Source organism: Photinus pyralis, unplaced genomic scaffold, assembly GCF_008802855.1.
Source record: "Photinus pyralis isolate 1611_PpyrPB1 unplaced genomic scaffold, Ppyr1.3 Ppyr1.4_LG1, whole genome shotgun sequence".
NCBI classification, from domain to species: domain Eukaryota; kingdom Metazoa; phylum Arthropoda; class Insecta; order Coleoptera; family Lampyridae; genus Photinus; species Photinus pyralis.
Genome location: NW_022170249.1, coordinates 69,846,898 through 69,864,413, shown reverse-complemented (window position 1 = coordinate 69,864,413; position 17,516 = coordinate 69,846,898). Strand labels below are relative to the sequence as shown.

At 33.9% G+C, this 17,516-nt stretch overlaps 1 protein-coding gene across 1 annotated transcript in view; it reads right to left on the bottom strand.

The window, feature by feature from the left end:
* Nucleotides 1–17,516, bottom strand: part of LOC116159882 (homeobox protein invected-like) — a 58,045-nt gene that overhangs the window by 3,344 nt on the left and 37,185 nt on the right. Inside the window, exon 2 of the mRNA XM_031472970.1 lies at nt 5,010–5,015. Within this exon, the coding sequence (XP_031328830.1) occupies nt 5,010–5,015 (6 nt within the window). The remainder of the gene's footprint in view (nt 1–5,009; nt 5,016–17,516) is intronic.

The following is a 17,516-nucleotide window of genomic DNA, read 5'->3' as shown; positions in this document are numbered from 1 at the left end:
CATGGCATTCGAATTAAATGCTTTAACGAAAGGAACTGTTTTCTGAATTCTGTTAACCACAGTCCTGCTTCTTAACCTCTTAATAAAGTCGGGGGTATGGAAAGGGGAATTGGTTTATGGCACTCTAATGAAAGGTCCTAATCCTAACGAAAGGAGTCAATTTCTACCTACCACGGTCCTAGAGCTCTTATTCTGGTCGAATGGAGTCTGGAAGAGATATATCTATTGGTCAAAACTTTAAGAGCAAATATCTTGAAAACGGTCTGTCGGATAGTACCCACAAAAGCAAAATGAATCGTCTGGACGAAACATACGAGGTCAGGCTAGAGACGAGACTGCTTATAAAAAAGGGTTGTATTTTAAAAATGATTCTACAAACGAATTCTCCCCTTTAATGTGCCTCCCTCCCCTTGCTACTTACTCCACTCGTTTTTTCCATTTTCCAACGCAATGCTGGAAGTCTTCCTTTTTAAGAGCATTTATGAGCCCTGTCGTTTTTCGCTTCACCTCTTCCATCGACTCAAACCGGGTGCTTAATCTTCAGAAACAGAAAAAAGGCGCAGGGTGCTAAATCAGGCAAGTACGCCAGTAACGATTGATGCGTTGCTCGTGTTTTCCGTCACACATTGTAATAGGCACAAGAAATAAATACATTCGTTTCTAACCTCTCACTAGCCCTCTAGGAAGCCTTCTGCGCGCGTAGTCTCGTTATTTAATAGCCAGATCTCGTGTCTATTGGTTAAGTCGAAACGAATATCTCAAGAACGATGTATTGGAAGAGGGTACTCATAAAGGGCAGATGGAGCGTCTGGACGAGCGGCATCCACTGGTGATACCAAAGCTTTCAGTGAAACTATCTGCAGAACGGTGTGTGGGAGGAAGTTACTCTCAAAAGGCAATTGGAACGTCTAGACGAGACATACTTACTGCCCATTTAAAAATTTCAATGTGAATATCTCGAAAATGGAATGTCGGCTTGATCATTTTTGCATTATATAGCGTACATTTTGAATGTGTTACAGGTGGCCTTGTAATGTTTATATCTAAACATAAATATAGGATGCTACTAAAGCGGCAGAACACCTCGGTGTGACCTTACGGGGTGTTTGGATTTAATCCATTTTCAATAGACTTGTTACATGTGGAGTTTTTCAATAATGCTGAAGTTGATATGCTCCCATGGCCTTCCCGTTTGCCGGATCTATCACGAATTGAACAAGTGTGGAATATGACGGGTCGCGGACTAGATGCTGTAGAACCCACAACCAGACAGTTTAAAAGATTTTAAAAGGGGTATTTCAGAATTTTGGGGCAGTAGACCAAGGCATCAATTCGCTAATTTCCAATGTGTCCAACCGAACAGCTAAATGCGCAAGAAACAATGTAGGATCCACGCATTAACAGTTTGTTTGAATTTGTTGTAATTGTATCATGATGAAATTTTCTTGCTTCGAAATAAATAGAATTATCCTGAAAATTTCATCATAATTGATCAAAGTACACTAGGTATACAGCCAGACCTTTATTTGCTTTGAGAAGTGATTTTGGTTGCATATAATTAGGCGCCCTTCAGAAGCGATTTTGTCATTTAAAAGTAGACGCAGGCACAATACACGTAAATTCCTATGTCTACTTCTTAATAAATATCACAGTAAGTATATAATAAAAGCAATACATTAAGGATGTTCAAAAACAATAAAAAAATAAAATAACAATGAAATAACAAAAACTACCAATGAGCCATCGGGAGCAATACTACTTCACTTTACTCCACACGTTAGAATATTGAAGAATAGATGGCTAAACCTAGGTATAACCTTTTCGGTCAGGAGAAATTGACAGTCATCCAATCGGATCGGATGACGGATTTCCAAAGCAGAGAAAGTGACCATCTCTCGTCACGGTTCAAATTGTTTGGGTGCTTGAAGATCTCAATGCCCTCGCGGATTTTTCTTTGGTAGAAGAAGGGAGAATGGAATAGAGACTTTGCTTCTTGAAACAGAATCTTGTGACTTTATTGAAGAAAATGTGCAGCAGTTCGATGACTTGAAACACGTTCGTTCTCGGAAATTGGAGTGAGATACATACCTCGTAATACCGAGAAAAAAGTCGCCAGGAATTGGTCACGTTCGGCTTAGTGTCCCTTGTACACTTGTCGGCGATGTAGGCATTTCAGAAGAAAATAGCTCACAGAACACTCGTGGGACCTTTGGTGAAATTCGTGCACTACACCAGATTGTAACAAGAATATCGCAAGTCATTTTTGTCTGTAACATCAATATCCAAATAGACGAATTAATTGTCTTACATAATTGTAGTAACAGTAAAAAATGAAGGGTAGTAGAGGAAATAACGACGTTACATAAATTAATGTATGCATCAGCAAAGTTACTACAAAACAAGCTCAAACCCAAAAACTCAAAAAATTGTGGTGGAAATACGTCCCCATCTTCCTCTTAGACTATCGGTATATTGTACTCATTATTGTACTTGATAGTGTGCACGTGTCGTAGGCATTTTGTATAATTCGTCGTTTTATAAATGCCTATCCCTAGGATAGCTTCTACAAAAGCTTGGATGCTTTTTATACTGGTAAGTAATATAATGATTTAATTTAATGAAAACTTAAGAGTACATTAAACACAGTCATTTTATAAACTACCTGGTCATTTCTTCCCCTTCTAGATAGATATGGGATACATTTATTGGTTTCGAAGGGGACGGGGACTAAATCGCGTAGTCGTAGAAAGTACACTGTGCTTCAGTTTGCCCATAGAGAAACCACATGAGTTTGTCCGCGTTTTATAAATTACCTAGGCGTTTTATAAAATTATATATGTGATAAATCTTCTGGAAGTTGTTTTAATAAATAAATTTTAATTAAAATAAATTAGGTGGTGGTATTACTAACCACGCAAGTAGGTACCGCAAACGTGCAATTTATACTTAATTGACTAAAATATTTAGAAAGTTCAAAATGACTGAAAAATATTTAGTCATTTACTAAATGACTGAAATGAATTCAGTCACTTACTAAATGCTCGAAAAGCAACCGGAAGATTGTAAAATACGAGCATATCGTATCTATTTTATCTGCCGGCGTTTTATAAAATGCCCAGACATTCTATAAAATGACGAATTATACAAAATGCCTACGGCACACGCATTACCGTTAAGAAGTGTACCTGCCCACCAAGGCATTTACAGAATGTGTGCGAAGAAAAGAAGAATATTGCAATCTCAAAACGTGATAGGTGTACCTAGGCCAAGATACCACCAAATAAATTAATTCATACCGTAGCAAACGATTCTGTCTTCTTTGGCTTTGCTGTGAAAGTATGCTACAGTATTCTGTGATTTTACAAACTGGTCATTTTGTGCAGAAAATAAAACAAAAAAACAATCTATACTACTTGCAGGACCAAATTATACATATATTCCGAAATTGCATAAATATCATGTTGACACCAATGTAACCTTAGAGTGCAGTTAAAGCTTTTGCTAGTATTAAAGCTATAAGCTACAAAATTGCCTCGAAAGTCGATAACCATAACACATTATAAGGTATATCAATGTATAATAATCAATATATTTTCCATTTACAATTTACAAGAAGAATGAATTAATGATAATTAGGGTTGTAGAAACACAGGTTGACATGAAAAGTTCAGGATTTCTTGGAAATCTAGCTTTTTACTTTTTATAGTTACTAATAATAAACTAACCCTTTTTTTGTCAAGCTAACAATGTCTGCTTAATAGATGTTGTCTTGTATCAAACTAAAAAATAACGTTTCGACGGTAAAAGTATCACTGTCATGAATTTTTCTTTAATTGGTTTGAAGAAACCATGGCAGGAATTAATGCCCATCAGCTCTATAGTTGATATTTTTAAAAAATGCCGATTATTCACTTTAAGATTGTACATATATGATTGAAACAAAGAAAATGTATTCAAAATTTAGACGAAATATGCTATCTTGGATAAAGGTGAGAAACCATTGAGAGGGTATTGACCAAAATATGCTATCAAAATAAAGTTTGCACATTTACGCTAATTAACATGTAGTAGTAACCATTAATTTGCCAATATAATTAATTATACCTCTTTGATAACCCTGTAATAAATTGCTTATTAAATGATTATTCATTTGTGCACGAGATATAAATCAATAAAAAAATTGAGTAAAATTCACGGTTTGTAATAACTTACGTAGATATAGTCTAGCATTTTTAACAATAAATAATATTGTCGGAGGTAAAGTGTGATCGAAACATGGAAGCGTGTACATTGGGGGTTAACACGAAACGGTTAACAAAGGCGTTAACTAATGTAATCGGTTGAAGTATATTATCCTGGCAATTTTTTGTCCTTGCATTGTGAAGATGTCGAGTATTTATTATTAAGTGAAAGGTCTTTCAATTTACGTGAAAATTATTTTAGTCAATACAAAAGCGGAGAATTCGTGCAAGTCATTTTCATCACTTATTGGAGAAACTTTCCAAAAGCATTTTGTTTGCTAAGATGAAAGGATGCAAAACGTGCAAAGAGGGTTCACTTGTGAATTAAGTTAAAGCTGATCATTAATCACCTTTCCGATGGGCAAATCTCTAAATACGCTTGATGGATTAACTGACGTTTACTTTTACAATACAAACACCTTCTCAATTTCTTCCTTGTAAGGCGCATACATTTTCTTGATGTACATCATTCCTCCGAAACCATTAAGACATGAATTTTGACAGTTATTAGTTTATCTTTAAGACAATGCTTGACGTAAATGCAATTAGCGAATTGTGTTGACAGATAGGGGAATGTACCTAGTAGATTACAGTCGTAATACACGAAATTCGAGTGAAATGTTTCACATAATAACCTAACTTGTCTTACAAGGGTAGGTACAGAACGATAAATTAATCCCTATAATTAAAAATAAAATTAATTGCCTCACTATTTTGCAGGTGGATCGAACGTCTTCCGTCTATCGGTACGGTACTAAATTTACTTACTTCGTCCTATAACAAAAGAAAAATAGTAAATTAGCATATAAATTACATAAACAAAAGATATCAACAATAAAAAAACAACCGAAATACGCTTCTAATCTTTACAAGATGAAATCTGTTAAATGTTCATCCCCTAACACAGAAGCAGTTTAAATTAATGTACTACACTGTCGTCGAGTGTTGACACTTCCAATATTGCAACCCTTAAGTAAGTTTATAAAACAGTTTTGTGCGGGTGCTGTTACAAGTTAGTGAAGGGGCATTCAATTATCCACTCCGCTACTATGACTGTTTCATTCAGATAACAGCCGGAACACATTTGGAATTCATATTGGATTTGATAAAATTCGCCCCTACCTTCTTTTTGCTTTTTATTTGTTTTTTCCTCTCCGAGCGAGGGTTGGATATTCGACGATTAATTAAATTTCAAGTTTCTCCAATCAAGCATCGAAGTGCGACATGGTCACTGAAATTTGAAATAAAAGTAGAAACTTTTGAGTAATTTTTTAAGCCCAAATATTAATTCTAACTAGAGGTCTTATCGGAAATTGATAGAAGGTATAGATAGTCATTAAATGTAGAGATTTATTTTTTTTATAAAATTATTTAAGTCGTGTATAAATGATAATCTTGAATTTACTAAGAACGCGAATACTGGCCTTAGTAAAAAAATATTTAAAAAGTAAATCCGCACAATTTATTTAGTAAATAAGTGGATTAAAAAAATATATCACGAACTGCTTCAAATTATGAAATGGACCGTAAGTTTTACTCAAAAGTTTACAAAAAGTATAGCGACAGAAGAAATTCAGTACCTTCGATACAATGATGCTAGGCAACTCAGGTGGCTCTTTATCTGTTCAATATTAACACCTAATGACCGTTATACTTATATACAAGGGTTTATGGCCCTATTAGACCAGTAACAAAATAATCTCAATGCTTTCCATTTATTCGCCTATTAGTACCCATGGTAATTGACGGGCAATTCAAAAAATGTACGTCAATAGGATGTAATATTCAGGAGTAACAACGTTTTCATTTTTTAAAACCGTTTCATAAATTTTTTCATACATTTCATGTAGGTATATTGTTACCTACTTATCAAAAACAATTTAATAATATCGATTACATAAACATTATGTACAATTCGGACGATTAGATAAACATAACGAAGTGTTGGTTGTCGGCACGTTCTTGAATCTAGCAGCTCTGTTAAAAAACTGTTCATATAAAAATTGATAATCTTATGTTCCATATATCTTACATACTTTAGGTGACAAATCTCAAAGAAAATTTCTACCAGCAATATTGTCGACCAATGATATGCGGATTTCGTATCACATTTCCATAGCAATCAAGGAATTTATCGGCAATTTTTTGACGTAAAAAGGTAATAATATTTTGACATAAAACCTCACTTTTTCGTTGAGGGTGTGAAATTTTCTTACCAAATAGAAATTTTTTCTTGCTCACGAATATTTCACGAAAGTTTAAATATTTGTGAGCTCGAAAAGTTTCCGGAAATAGCAAGCACTAGTAGTGATAATTTTTTATTCCAGCATGTCGTTAGTAAAAAATTGTCAAAGTCCTCGTGTGAGATCGAAGGACTTCAGCGCATTTTTGTGTATTCTATTAGCCACTTTTGACTCCACCATCACTAAGATGCTGTCGAAGGCTACCACATTCCCTTTGGCGGTACCCACTTCCAACGTTCCGTTCACCCGCAAATTCGCGTTTGAAGTTTTGAGTCCACCATAAGTAAGATCTCCTCGGGGGTTATAGACGGAAATCTGAAAATTTGCATACCGACATAGTTTATCTTGAACTATCGAAAGAAAACATAGTTTTTCTTGAACTATCGAAAGAAAACAGTATCATGATCGTTTTACTTCCGGTTCTACCGGATTTCGATAGCAACTTACTTATTTTAAGTAGAACAACCTATAAACATTATGCATAACGGTCACAATTTAAAAAAATCTAAAATAAAACGGATAACAGATAGGTATAGGGCACGTAATACTTAATCGATGTAGAATTTGTTTCGACATTTGAAAGAGCAAAAAAAGAAAACCTGTTTCATTTTAAAAAATCAATTTATTAAGGTTTAAAGGTTTTCAAAGTGACCATTAGTTTTAAAACACCCTGTAGAAGGGCGATCTAAATTTAAATCATTGTCACGCAGCATCAAGTCAGTACTGTTGATTTTGGAATACTTTTGAAATTCAATCAACTGAGTCATAGGTATAGGTACAGAGATCAAAAGAAAAGCAGTCAAGCGTCAAAAATTTTGCAAAATCTTGAATAACTTGAAAACCTTTGATGCTTTGTATAAGGAAATGTGCTATCAAACGACGTAGATTTTCGTATGGAAGCCGAGAATGCAATAAAATATAGGGTGTTTTATTTAAAATAAGAAAGTTGGTTAAAGCGGAAATGAGACGATCATGATAATATTTTCTTTCGACAGATGATAAAAAACTATGTTGGTAGTTGGTATGCAAATGTTCAGATTTCAATGATTAATGAAAGCCTAAATACTTTTAGGTAACGATTTACGTGAAACAGCCTGTAGAACCGAGGAATAGTGCTCGTTGGTATGTTTAGCGTAAAATAAAAAAAGGTGTGTGCACATTCGCATCTTAAGTCAAGTGCGATAAATTCGGGCCCGTAGGTCATTTAGGGTCAAGACAGGTTTCTTAGTTAAATTTGGATCTGCGAGTCTTTGGTTAGCAGATCTGACATGTTACGGGCACATGGGTCAGAAAATCCTTCTCAGCAGCAGAACTGTTTCCTACGAAATACCTCCAACCGTTATCGAGGTTGTACGAAGGAAGCACGAAATTTGATTCCAAAAGCCTGCCTTGACATACATTTCTACGACTAGCTTCTACATATACACAATATCAGCTGAGTTCTAATATCTTTTTGATTCCAAAACAGTTAAAAACAAAGCAAAAGATTTAAATTTCACTTTGAATTTTATGGATCTTGAAGTTTACCGTATTTTATTCCATCATTTAATTGGTACATTCTGAAAACCAGCCCATGTCATTTTTCAATAAGATCATTTGTTTAATAAATTTCGCTATTTTTATTGTTAATTAGGTGGTAAATAAAATAATTTTATTTTACGTACAATTATTATACGTAACTACAACAATGAAATTGATAATGGGTGGTTTTCAGTCATAATAGTTCATGGTACCATTGATGTGCATTGCTTAGTACAGATACCATCTGTTGTATTTCAATGGATTGTTATGTAAACAACGTCATGTAGATGTTAATTCGGTCAAACAACCAAAAATAATGATCGGACATCCTGTATATGATAATATCTCAATTTATTAAGTGTACCTAAATCTGGAGGATTATCTACGCATAAGTGCAAAGTTGGTTTATTGTATCTAAATTGTGTTGTTTTTCTTTTTAGAAGTTTTACAATTGTGCAATTCTTGTTTAAATTTTATCGCTTTTGTAAAATGTTTATATAGATTTGTATATTTAATTGTAAAACGTGGAACATATGGTCATTTGCGAAAGAGTTTTTATCGGAAGAAATTTAATTAACGCACGTGCTCTTATCGCTGTTAAGTGTTTCGCGCGTTATTTCAGCGTAAGTGGGGAGGCGTTTCTTTGAAGCTGGCGTAATCAAGTCTAAGTGAGATTGGTGGTGTTTTTGTCCAAACAAGCGTTGTAAGCTTTCCTTTCTTTCAGGGTTCTGATTGTTTCATGTATTTTAGAATAAATTTTTGTCAGATTTTTTTTCTATTGGTGCCCAAGATTTATTTCAGACGTTGATCCAAATTTGTGTAATAAAATTCTTTGGAATTTTCAGAAGTTGGTCAAGGCCACCGAGTCTATCAAATTGAATAAAAATTAAGCCAATAGGGTTCTTCTAGCCGATGCCGGATAAGTACGAGGAGAGATTATACAATTTTAAGTTTCAATTTTCATTTGTTTTAAGCTAGCAGCTGGCTCGCCAGTGCCTACAACAATATGCATATGCGAAATAAATGATTCGTCAAAAATCAGTGATCAAAATCTAGGTACATTTAGGTTTAGTGTTTTTGTGACCAAAGTTTACGCATTTGACGTTATCCCGGCCTTCGCGAATGGGGTACGATATTTTCGGGTGGCTGGTTTAGTGCGCGTCACCTGTGGGTGTTATTTATACTACGAAGCGTATAAAAGAAATCCCGACAAAAATAAAAATGCAAGAACATTGAAGATGCACCTACGGTTAAAAATGCACTGAATCAAGAATATAGAGGAAGTAATTAATTAGGCTTATACAAACGTACGTAATTTATTCGAAGTAGGGATTTGGCATTAGAATAAATGCTGCTTTTTATTGTTTTGCTGTACGATATCAAAAGAGACAACATGTTGCACATCTTTTAACAGGGCCATAAACACGTATTGTACCACAACGCAACAATTTCAATGCTACTATGTTTACGACTTTGCCCACCCAACGAGTAGTCTGCTGGTATTACAATTTAAAGATCAAGAGAACTTAATATGTGATTTACAGAATTTATTTCATGTTTGTGCAATGCACTATAATTAAAAGTCATATTAGTTAAGAGTTATCGCGCTTGTTAATGCAACGGTTACCAAAAATATCTATTTCAATTTTGAAAACTCATTTATATTTACAGCACTGAAACATTAATCAGATTTATGGTGCTATCGCATTATTATTTAAGACTAATTAAATATAATAAACTCGTATAAGGTATTTAGAACAAAGTGATTAATAAATTGTAGAAAAAGGTGACAATCCTTCTAGGTCGGATTATTAAACTACTTACAATGGAGCGAGCTAGACAAGAATGCTTAATTAAAACCACCAACTGACACACGGTTCAGTCAATAAATTGCAATCAGTTTGAATTGTTCTATACTTCTACTATTGATTTTTATTCTAAAGGGCAACTGACGCAATTACGGAGACTTTCTCTGTAGTTTGCGTTTGCCCCGATGTTAATTGGGGCAACAATTGAATGTGATACCTAAGATTTGCGCAAATTTCACTCAAAATCTCAAACAGTTTTACTTAGTCCAGTGAATAGAGGCCAAAAAAAGGGTCCGGTAATTGTAAATTTTTAATATGTATCCAGGATGGTTAGTAAATGTGCAAAATACACAATTTTCCCACTTCCGCTAGCGCCGCCATATTTAAAAAAAAAACAAAAAAAAATACACTTCAGACTTTCGTTTATATGTTCGTTTCGGTGCATTTTAGCTACAAATTCACACTTTCAAAATGTTGTACAGGAAATTTTTTTGTATAGTGATCCTTATTAACGCATAATTGAATGTAATTGACATTCGCGATTTACTGTCACGCAAAAATTGATGCTACTGTTCATAGATAGGACTAAACGCCATGGAAACGCATAATATAAATCGTGAAAAAAGTAACACTTTCCATACGATTTTTAGTCAAAAATGGTCCGGTAATTTGATAACTATGCAAAAAAAAGAATTTAATATTTAATATTTTTAAACCTGCTACTTACTAATTCAATGATACAAGCCAGAGGATTACTCCTTCTCTGCGTAATAAGCTTTTTAGAATTCTAGTGCCTGGTGGCATTTATGTTATGCGTACTCTTTATACAGAAAAAAGAAAATCTTTATTGCGTATTTCTTATATTAGCCAAGAATGGATTTACCACTTCCTTTGTTGATTTCGAGATTTCATTTTTTAGAATTTTTTTGAAAATTTAAGTTCTTTTGTACCGGTTTTTGACCGGATCGGACCGAGAACCGGACCGAAATCAGTCTGGTCCCCGGTTCGGTCTCCACTGATTTTTTCGGTCCAAGCCTAAGTCTGATCTGGACCAATCCAGATTACGGTTCGATTCGATATACATATACGGCAAAAAATATTGGCATCACTTGTGTACAGAAATCCAGAAGTTTAAAATTCACAGGAAGTCCCAGCCTATTTTCAATAACGATGCTAGTTTCGAGGGATAATCTGGGCTTGAGTCTTAAAGTCCAAAATATTCACCTCCAACACTCGCACTCTATTCTCCTTGTATACAGTAAAACGAACGCATGTTGGAGTGATTTTTCTAATTAGCTCTTGTAGGTAATTATAGCCGCAGAGGTGATGGCACATTTAGAGGTGTTTTACTCACGCTGAAATAATTTAAAAAAATCAACACTATTACTATAGGTGCATGTAGATTGGCGAGTTTTGCGGTTATTTCGCCATTGCGCAGCCTATTGGATTTGCAATAAAATATTTAAAGTTTTAAAATATTCCAGACTAATTTTTGAGTTTTAAAGTATGAATGCATAAAGATTTTAAATAAGTGCAAAAAAAATGACTGGCTTGTAGTTGTAAGTGAGAGAGAGATAGTTTATCTATACATACCGGCAGCTGACGGGGCCCTAACTTCTTGACCAGTGATTGGTCGCGGGGTTTACTATGTTGTAAAGGTAGATTAAAAATAATATAATTCATTTGTTATACTAAGATACTATTAAGTAACAACTGAAGACAACTTTGTTTAACGGTCAAGTCCATTACGGCAATCTTTTCAAACTTCTAGCAAGAAAATTGACTACTCCAAATTGTCTATAACTATTATGCAACTGATGGAACGTAAAACCCTGATGCTTCTGACTGGTATTCGTAATTTGTATAATATTAAATAACATGAAACCGAAATGCATAAGTAAAATTTCTCTACGTGTCCTGGAAGCTACGAATTTTAAATTCTTGGCGTATACTGGCTGATCTAATAACACGGTAATCTGGATATCTGTGACATTTTTTGAAATATGAATACTGATGATGATCCTTTGCTCTAACATTTTACCATTAGCCGAGATCAAAGATATCGGTCTATAGTATACTATAGATAGTATAGCTATTCTGGCACGATTAGGGCTTTATATGCGAGATTATATGCATTTTTCTTAAATGTATACGTATGGGATATGTATACTATTGTGTAAACTACAAATGGTGGTTGCTACTTTAGAATGAACACAATTTCGATCATGTTATTCGGATTTTTTGCCTTTAAATTTGTTTAGTTTATTGTTGAGATAGAATTTTGTGAAATGTATTGTAAAAGTGTTATCTCCGGTCATTGCGATAAGAAGTTTGCCGCCGCGTAAAAGCTAATCATTAATCAAATTTCAAGATACGCAGACGTAAATACAGAGGTGCAGTTTTTCGTTCTACGACAATATGAAGGAGGAGCTGGTTCGGAGAGTTGAAAAAAAAGGGAAATTGATTTAAATAGAAAGGTGTACCTCGTATTTCAATGAAATATTATTCCATGTGTGAAGTGAGTAAATGTTTCCATGATTTCGATTTTATGCACCTGAACAACCTATTTGAATTATCGCCGAACAGTTGTGGTGCAAATTAAAGTTTAAGTATACGATAAAGACAGACGGACAGGCAGCTAGAGAAACAGACGGAAAATCCGCGACTAATAATGCATTATTTTTTCAAATTTGTTTGAAATGAGGTAAAAATGCAAATTGACTGGCACAATATTATAAGCTAGAGCATAAATTGGAATATCAGAATCTAACAAGTTCAGCTTGATTAGCATATAGCAGTCTTGAAATGCGTACTTTGGGAATTATTAAATAAGACATCCAAAATTATTTGAGATATATCACAGATGACTAATTACCGCGCTAGGGTGGTCTGAAACGGCAATAAAACGAATAAAATGTTCAAGCTAAAGCGAACTGCAGAAAATATACGAGAAAGCTGGGAACAGGCACGGTCATTTTAATACTACTGGTTTATGAAGCTTCATGATCATCAATAAAATTGGACAACTCACTCCGTTAACTAAAATTAATGATAGATGCGATCATGTGGGCACAACTAAAACGACAATTTGCAAGTACACAAACGGATACGGGTCGAGATAGTTTTTAACGCGGTGAAGATATTCAGAAACCACCTACCAGATACCTAGTTAAAGTTCACTAACTTCAACTTAAGATTTGTAAACACGTCAACTTAAATTAATAATATCATCTACTATTGAAACTCAATATTTTCTTTAACCTCAGGTATATTGTGACCAATTTGTAGACGTTTTTTTCAAGTTAAATAAATTCTTAAAAAATATTGTGTTTCAGCTACGATCTTGTGTAAAGTGCCATAAATTAAAATAACAATGGATAGTTCAGAAAAAGATCAAAGCGCGTTAAACTGAATAAAAAAATGACGGTCGCAAAAAAGTCTTAATTATAGGATGGCTTTAATGTATATTTATAATACTAATTTTCGGAGTCTGTAGACGTATTTTCCCATATGGTATATTAACTAGTTTTCTTCCTCTTATTTCATCTAAATATATCTACGTCTCTGTTTATCCCGAGGACCTGTGACGTCATAAATACTTCCTTGATGAAGACATCTCAAGCTGGCAGCGATGTGTGTGGCATTTTATATTTCATTCAATAAAATGTGGCTTAAGTCTTCTTACTTCTGTCTTTTTTTAATGCCTATTCCGTACGGATGCTAGTAAACGATGGAAGATGCGAACTAGGTATTTTTCAACAATAAAAATATGTATCATACACAAGGGAACCGGTACGCTTCATTTTATAGCGGACTAAACGGTAGTTGAGGAATTGGTAAATGGGCTTTAAGATTTTCGAAAATGCTTTTGTAACCGAATACTTTTAAAACTCAAAAAGTTATGTGTGAGGTCTCTAGTTTTGTTTAATCGAAAGTGATACCTTGTTTATATACCTTTATTTTTGTGACACGTAGGCGGGTTTGTTGAAAAAGTTTTATTAGTTCAGGGCAAGTTCATAAATCAACTTGGGTTAATTGGAAAAAATAGAATTTGATCTTATCCGTTTCTAAAAATACTTGCATAACGAAAGACATATTTACGAAATTGGTAATAAAATCGTGTAAATGACGAGATTACAGTAAATAGGTCGCGTTTATTGTCGACAGTTTGGCAAATTCTGCCAGTAGTATGTTTAAATTACAACTTTATAATTTCTTACTGATGATAACAACTTTTCACCCGAAACGCCCTCACTTAATCATACTTTTCTTGTTTTTGGTATTCGTTGCAGATTGTCTTTGTTCAACGACCTCAAATGGTCCAATACTTCCAAGTAAATAATTAAACATTACCAAGTTGAGAAAAAGTCTCCGTTTTCACTTTACCTGTTTGGTAAGCCTTTTCGTACGCTTCTCATATGGTATTTTCCTGAATTGTACAAGATCTGTAATCAGATGCCTGTAAAATGTTCAAGACATTTCGCATCTTAAAACTTATTACCCCTAAAGTCAAGTTAACTTCCTGTTGTGCCACATAGGTACGTACCAACGAATCCAAAGTTGCAAACCATTAATTTTTCGTAAATTAAAAATTGTAATTAACGGTCCCGTTCTTCAAATGGCACACAAAAAATTGCGATGATCTATCAACGTTAATTAATATTGGTTTAAGAATAACTTTTTTCAACAAAATTATACGGCACACTGGCACGCTTGAAATCCCTAATCGTTATTATTTATTGATGCAGCCTTTACGTGCCAGCTGAAACTGAGAGGCAAATATTTATAATTCAATTTTAATGCATTAAAAAATGTTCCCCATCAAAATCCTGTGATAAATAATTATTCAATTATCATATATTTATTCCAATGAACCTGTTTTTGTTCATTTTAGCGTGCATATATAATTTGTTAAAAGTTTCGTTAAGTATTGACAATTTAACATGGAATAAAAATTGGTATTAAATATCTCAATTAAATGAAATATACAGCGTAGGTAATCGAGAAGTAATAGCGGGGGCGTATAAAGTATGTAATGATGCAAAATTACACTTGTATGTAAATTTAATCATCGTATAATCACAGAAGGATCTCGTTTAACGACTAAAAGGCGTTGTATGCGCTGGGTGGGTCCTTCAAAAACCCTATTTAGCTACATCCACCTGACACACCTTAAATAACGGACTGTCAAAATATTGAATTTAACCCCGTGATGTTTCAGATTATTATATTCTACCACTTATACAATACCTAGAAGGGAAATGGAATTTGTAGGAATGTACAGATGCAATAACTATGAAAACGACGAATTTAATTGTAGGAGACACTGTGAAATGTGGGATTGAGGTAAATTTCTTGACCGCGAATGATTTACAAATTTCTTTGGCCCTTAATTAGTCCAATCGTGATCGGCCTAAACTAAAAGAAGCCCTTGAGGTATCCCTACTGTGAGAAAAAAGGCACTTTTGGAACAATCCACGTGGTCAAATAAAAATAAAAATACACACCTCATCAGGGTTATAGTTGGTCAATTATCACATTTTATTCATAAAGAAAATTAATTGTTGTTATTTATACATTATTTAATTGGCAAAGGGCAGATATTTGTACCCACAATTTTTAGCTTCCTAGCGCCATCAGCTAGGTGACTGTTGCGATCACAGTTTTTTGGACATGTTAAAATTTTATCAAATGTCGACGTTTGAACTTGTAAAGAATAAATTTTTTTCCCGTATATATGTATGTACGAACGTGCGTGCGTACATGTGTACGTTGGCAATTTTCCGACTTAACGGCGCGACGGGTTTTGTGTATATTTTGGATACCTATGTATACAGGGTGTTTTTTTGGGAGCTTTAGTTAAAAGTTTCTGAGAAAGTGAAATAGGTAGGTGAAATGGGAATAAGTCAAAAACTGTTAAAGATAGCTATAGGAACATGTAATATCAACATTTATGCCAATTTCGATTCTCTGACTAATGCAATAGTAAGAAAATGGTCATTTCATTTTAAAAAACTGAGTTTTTAGTCTTTGAAATTTTTTAAATTCGGATGGGGTCCTACACAACTTTAAGTACCTACACTAAAAGAAAACCATATTTTTTCTCTATGCACTGGTAAAAATGGGTTACCATCACTACAACCGTTTTCAAGTAGGTAATCAAATATGAAGGTACCGCCTGCTTCCGCCATTTTTTTTTCTTAAAGTCAAAATAACTTAAAAACCATAAATGGTAGAAATGTAGGTATCAAAAGAACTGAAGTTTCATGTAGAATCAAAAAGTGCAATAAAAAATAGAGATTGCCATTTAAACTACCGAAGTTACTAACTACTTCCGGTATTTCCGGAAGTGCAACCATTTTGAAAATATTTTACACCGATTTGGTCCTCAGAGTAACTCCTAAGTACAAATTTTCAAAAACCTAGCTATTTCACTTTCCCAGAAACGTTTAACTAAAGCTCCCCTGTATTAGGCATACGCGGAAACGAAAAATAACGGCCCGGATTTTTGAAAAAAATTTTTGGAGCGCCGCGACTGCATTGATCTTTTTTTTCAAACAGCAACCAAATATTTTTATTTAGTTATTCGAAAGACTTTATTTTTCTGTGTACAACCTACAAAAATTATGCTAGGTTTTATTACAAAAAAAAAATGGAGAAAAAAATCTCAAAGTTAAAAAACAAAAATATTTTTTCGGCGAAACGAATTTTGATTTCGTTAAAATTTTGGCAGTGTATATTATGCATAAAGGATGTAAAACTGTCAAAAACTCTTTGTAAATACATGAGTTTTTACTGCCGTTGGGTCCCACAACTGTTTTTTGTTATAGTAACCCACATTTTCTATTAACGAGCGAAGTTTTTGAGTGGTTACCGTTACCCATTCAAATACGAATATTAATCCCGAGCAACGTTGCTTGACTGTAGAAAATAAATGAATTACTAGTAATAAACGCAAACAAAGGTAAAAAGAAGCGCATGAAGTTGCAACACAGCAAGTGGAGTCCGAGATATTTACGAGAGAACATATCGTAGAAATTTATCGACTATCTCGAACTAATTATAATTATTAATTTAATAAGAGGTAAGCTTTGTTTTTGTCCGAGTATCACAATGGAATTCCAAACAAACGAAAATAAATAGCGGGTTATAAAAGGTGGTAACGGTTATTCGAGGGCCACCATGGGGATCTCGGCAACTGTAAGAGATAGGTACCTAGGTAGTTTAAATTTGGCAAAGTTGCGTATTTTGATACTTAACAAAATGCAGTTTTCAAACTGAAAAAATTCCGACTACTTTCGGAGATATCCGGATTTTCAGTGTTACTTAATTATAATTTATATACATTATATACAATTAATTTATATAGGTACAAAGTTTCAAGTAATTACTTAACATTTCACGAAAATAGATTTTAAACATTATTTGAGTAATTTAACCTAGTATAAAAAAATAAAATAAAAATTTCGTTGATTTTATGCCAGGAGGGAAGTTCCCATGATGGAGCATGGGTTTCCTCTTTGTATGGAAGTTTTTGATTAAGAAAGGATGTGGATGTAGATCGTGCTTCGAATGGAAAGTATAATTTACCAAGCTCTATAATGAATTGCAAAGCCTCATCAAAGGCGGGCCCAAAAGTCTCCACAGCAAACGGAAAAAAACAATTTTGTTTGAGGATATTAGAATACGTATTTTCTGTTTGG